This window comes from Olea europaea, unplaced genomic scaffold (genome assembly GCF_002742605.1).
Source record: "Olea europaea var. sylvestris unplaced genomic scaffold, O_europaea_v1 scaffold4079, whole genome shotgun sequence".
Lineage (NCBI taxonomy): Eukaryota > Viridiplantae > Streptophyta > Magnoliopsida > Lamiales > Oleaceae > Olea > Olea europaea.
This window is the reverse complement of record NW_019260472.1, coordinates 1,242-5,647: the sequence shown is the minus strand read 5'-3', so window position 1 is coordinate 5,647 and position 4,406 is coordinate 1,242. Positions and strand designations below refer to the sequence as shown.

The 4,406-nt window shown below is 33.9% G+C and overlaps 1 protein-coding gene across 1 annotated transcript; it reads right to left on the bottom strand.

Annotated features, from left to right (window-relative positions):
• Positions 1-2,639: 2,639 nt before the first annotated feature.
• Positions 2,640-3,704, bottom strand: LOC111387537 (protein translation factor SUI1 homolog 1-like). The gene is made up of 2 exons (XM_023012105.1): positions 3,683-3,704; positions 2,640-3,244 (listed from the first exon to the last, which is right to left on the bottom strand). Exon 2 carries the CDS (start codon positions 3,193-3,195, stop codon positions 2,857-2,859), a length of 339 nt encoding a protein of 112 aa, XP_022867873.1. The 5' UTR covers positions 3,196-3,244; positions 3,683-3,704; the 3' UTR covers positions 2,640-2,856.
• Between the last annotated feature and the right edge of the window lie 702 nt (positions 3,705-4,406).

The window sequence follows — 4,406 nt, the reverse complement described above, 5'->3', positions numbered from 1 at the left end:
CATCTCTTTATAAGGAACCAAATGCTACTGTTATGTAAAAAATTTGCAATTGTAGTTCTTTAATTCTTTGAATGAAATGGGCTTACCATTAGGCAACTGCATTATCCCTTCGTCACATCTTGGAGTAGGAAGGTTACTTTTTGTACCAAAAATCGGGATGCTTGAGCTGGAAGGAGCTGGAGAAATGTAGGATTTTGCTGAGATTTTTTTAAGCTAATGAAGTTGTACAGGAAAATGCTTATACTACCCACTTATCCACCACCACTCATTTCTATCTACTTATAATTTAAAATCACTTAAAAATACTTCCCAAACATGCTTTCACTTTCTAGCAGTCAAACAAAGAGGCAATTAAACAAAAAATTCAGTACCACCTAATCCCCCTAAAGATTTTTGTACCAAAAATCAGGATGCTTGAGCTTGGAAGGAGCTGGACAATTGTTGGATTTCCTGAGATTTTCTTTAAGCTAATGAAGTTCTACAAGAAAATGCTTATGCTACCCACTTATCCACCAACCACTCATTTCTAAATACTTATAATTTAAAACCACTTACAAATACTTCCCAAACATGCTTTCACTTTCTAGTAGTCAAACAAAGAGGCAATCAAACAAAAAATTCAGTACCAACTAATCCCCCTAAAGAAAATTGACAGTAGATTCAGGATTATTAGTAAGCCTATATCTTAAACGAAACTGCAAAACTGAACACGTAAAATCATAAGAAGGAAGGCAAGAAAATATTCAGAAAGGGGCTTAAGAAACCCAATAGACCTATAAGAAAATTGTACACTAGGAAATTAGTATATTAGTTCAAAATAAGATGTGTTTCATTCAAAGAGGAATGGACCTACAAAACGATTATTGTTTTGCAAGCTCCCAAACTCCATATCTTCAATCAAAAGAAGTAAAAAAGAAGCAACATTGAAAAAGAGAAAGTAAAGACGAGAGAATAGCGATCATAATCCACAGATAAAAACAGCAATTTGGTACAATCCTTAACCTAATAATTGATATAGCATCAAAAGAATACATGGAATCCTAATTACCTATCATGCAAAAGCATAAAGAGATGCACCTTCAACGTCCCGAGACTCGAACTGAATGTGCAACTGAAATATGATGAAATAGAGCTGAGGCTGGGTTCCCTAGAGAGTGCACAAGCAATATCACAAAGCTCGTCCCTCTGCAACGTGGCTCCAACCTGCCTTTCCCAGTTATCATATATTCTACCCATCACTATATATAGTTTATTAAATAAATATCAAAGTATCATTTGAATACACACAGTTGATGAAGTGAAGTACTCTAGACACTCCCTAGTCATTATAAAGTATAAACTTCATTAACCCTTAATTTGATGTATTTGTTTACAGCTATTGCACATAATAATGCGTTTCATGAAGAATTTAGTGGTATTTTGCAATGGAAACTAAGATCTTAGAATTCAGACATGAAAAGCTAAAGGCCCGTTTGGCTGGGATTTTAAAAAGCCAAAATCCGTTTTTAGAAAGTCTTACGGAAGCAAAGTAGAAAACATATGGAATTGCTACGAAGTGCCCTTTTTTCCTTTCACTCACTCACTTCTCAGAAGGTTCTATGTCCTATTTTATTAGGACAAATTTCTTCACATTCTAGGTTTTAAACACTCCTCCAATCTCCATATGGAGAAACTTATGGCTTCTTTCCCATACGAATGGAGTTCAAAAAGGGTATAATGTGCTGCTGATGCTACAACCAGAGCCATCGACAAGACCAAGTGGCATGGAAGGATTATGCTCGTGGAGAAATCAAAATCTCATTACCATTTCTTTCGAGTGAGCTATCAGCATCGGACAAGTAGCAGCGCACAGTAGTTATTCTACTGCATGTGTCTAGCCAAAAGAATAATGACATAATTCATGCTTTAAGCTTCTCATTGAAGTGTTAGTTATGTCAGTAACACCTTAGAATCCTTGCAATTTTATTATGAATCTGCAGATAAGAAATCATCCTGATATGAAGCAATTTTCACTTTCCATGCACCTCCAGCCATGTCAACATTTATTTGCAATAGTATTTACATCCTACTGGTAACCACGTTAAAATTCTGCTCTCAAGGGACTTCTATTCTCATGTTATAATTGCAGATAAAGTGATCAACCCATTTGATGGCTCTGCTTGATAGCTATGAAGCATTATTGTTTCCTAGTATTAGTCCCCTACTCACAACACCACCATGGTAGAGCTTTAAAAACCAGCACAGATATCAAACCACGATACATAATTTCTCACTTTGTTCTTGTGCAATAATACATGGAAGAAAGCTCCAGCAGGCAGCATGTCAATGCCACCAATAGCTTACACATACTGAAAGATAGAAGACTAAAATTTTCAAGGACTAAACTGGCAGCCACGCTCCACTTTGCAGCCAGCAAAAAGAGGGATTCACCAAGTCTTTTTCTAAACCTAAAGCATCCTAAACCCCATACAAGAATATACATTCAGGGCATAAAAAATATAGTTCGTCACTACAACATAAAAAGGTTGATACATAGAGGGCATCGTCACCCTGGACATTCACGGAGCAGAACACAACTAAAATAATCACAAATAAACACTTGGGGTGTTGAATAAAGGGGAAAGGGAATCAACAAAACATTTTGGCTAAATAGATATAAACTTTATTAATAAAGGAGCAATTACAATCTACTGTATAACCCATGAGATGAACTGATGATCAAAGGATAGAAAATAACTCAGGAAAACCAAAACAGTTGTCCTCAAGACACACATGAATATAATAATAGGCTTCTTTACTAACTACAAACCACTCACAGTACACAATATATTAGCTATTAATAAGAATTACGAAGGCTTAGAAACCATGAATCTTGACCTGATCCTTCTTCACAAGTCCAGCACTAACCAAAAACTGTGAAACATTCTTGCGTTGATCGCCCTGGAGCTGGATCACCTTCCCGAGCTCTTTGTCTTGCACAACATTACCGTTGCAGCAGAACTCCTTCTTGAGGTCTTTGAGGATCTTCTCGTATCTGAATTCCTTCCTCAGTCCCTGGACTGTAGTCAGGCTTTTCTTTCCGTTCCTCTGTTGTATCCTTATGTGCACATACTCCTTTGCCCCGGGGGTACCGGACTCTATGGCTTCGGCAAATGGATCAAAAGCAGTAGGAACTGGTATGTCTAGCTCAACCATGTAACTTGTTGGACTAAAAAGAGATCCGATGCGTGTAACTGTGCAGGAGCTGAATATGATTTTTCATTCAAATTATTAAAATGATGAAATCTTTACATACACAAAGTAAGCAACAGAAGAACAGGTAATGCAAACGCCAATAACGTTAACAGCCAATCAATTAAAAAAAAAAAAAAAAACCATAATCAAACCCCCACTCTCGCCCCCCCCGCGCACACCCACGTGTTAAAATCATGCTTATACGCCAATTAATAAACATATTCAATTAATTAGATCAAAAACTCATCAAGAATCGAAATCGGAAATTGATTAAATGTGATTACACGAAAAGAAGTCTCAATTATTATAAATTATATTTGCAATAATTAACTAAAAAAACCCATCAAGAATAGACGTCCGAAATTGATCACAGATGAAATAAAATACTAGTTTAATCCAACCCAATAAACGAAAATAAATAAATAAATAAAAATCAAGAGGAACGCACCTGAAAACTCTAACCTTCAANAAAAAAGCACTAAAAATGTTAATCTTTTGTTTCCATAAAATTTTAATAAATTTAATTTACTATTTAATCAAGTGGAATAAATCTGTCAAATGTACATTGATCATAATTAAATATTTGACAAAATAATTTATGATAACATTATTCAAATGATTAAATAAATCCAATACATACTGAAAAACGAAAAGGTAATAAATCTTTAAAATAGGTTTAAATAAATAAATACATATTGAAAAATGAAAAGTAAAATAATGAATGTGCCAAATGTATATTTAATAAATTATAGATATTTTATCTATTTTTGTCCCATTTTCTAAAATTAATTTTCAATCAAACATTTCATGAAATCTATAATTTTTATCAAAAAAAATAAAAATTTGATTTTTAGCTAAAACAAACTAAGGTGGTATCTTGTTTGTTCAGCTGCCTCACAAGCTTGGCAACTTTTCTGGAATTGATTATAAGAAGTAACAATACTACATATATTCGAGAATATTCAAATATGTTTGATTAAGTGGAAATTACGTAATATCAGAGATTTAAAGATAATAGGTCAAAAATTATGGATGAAGTTCTATTATTCAAAAATAAGTTATTGACATAATAATTATATATTAAATGTTTTTATTCAATTCAATTACAAATCCTAATTTTATTTCATTCTTCTCACTCTCCCTCCCCATCTTCTTCCTCTCGTTCTCATGCC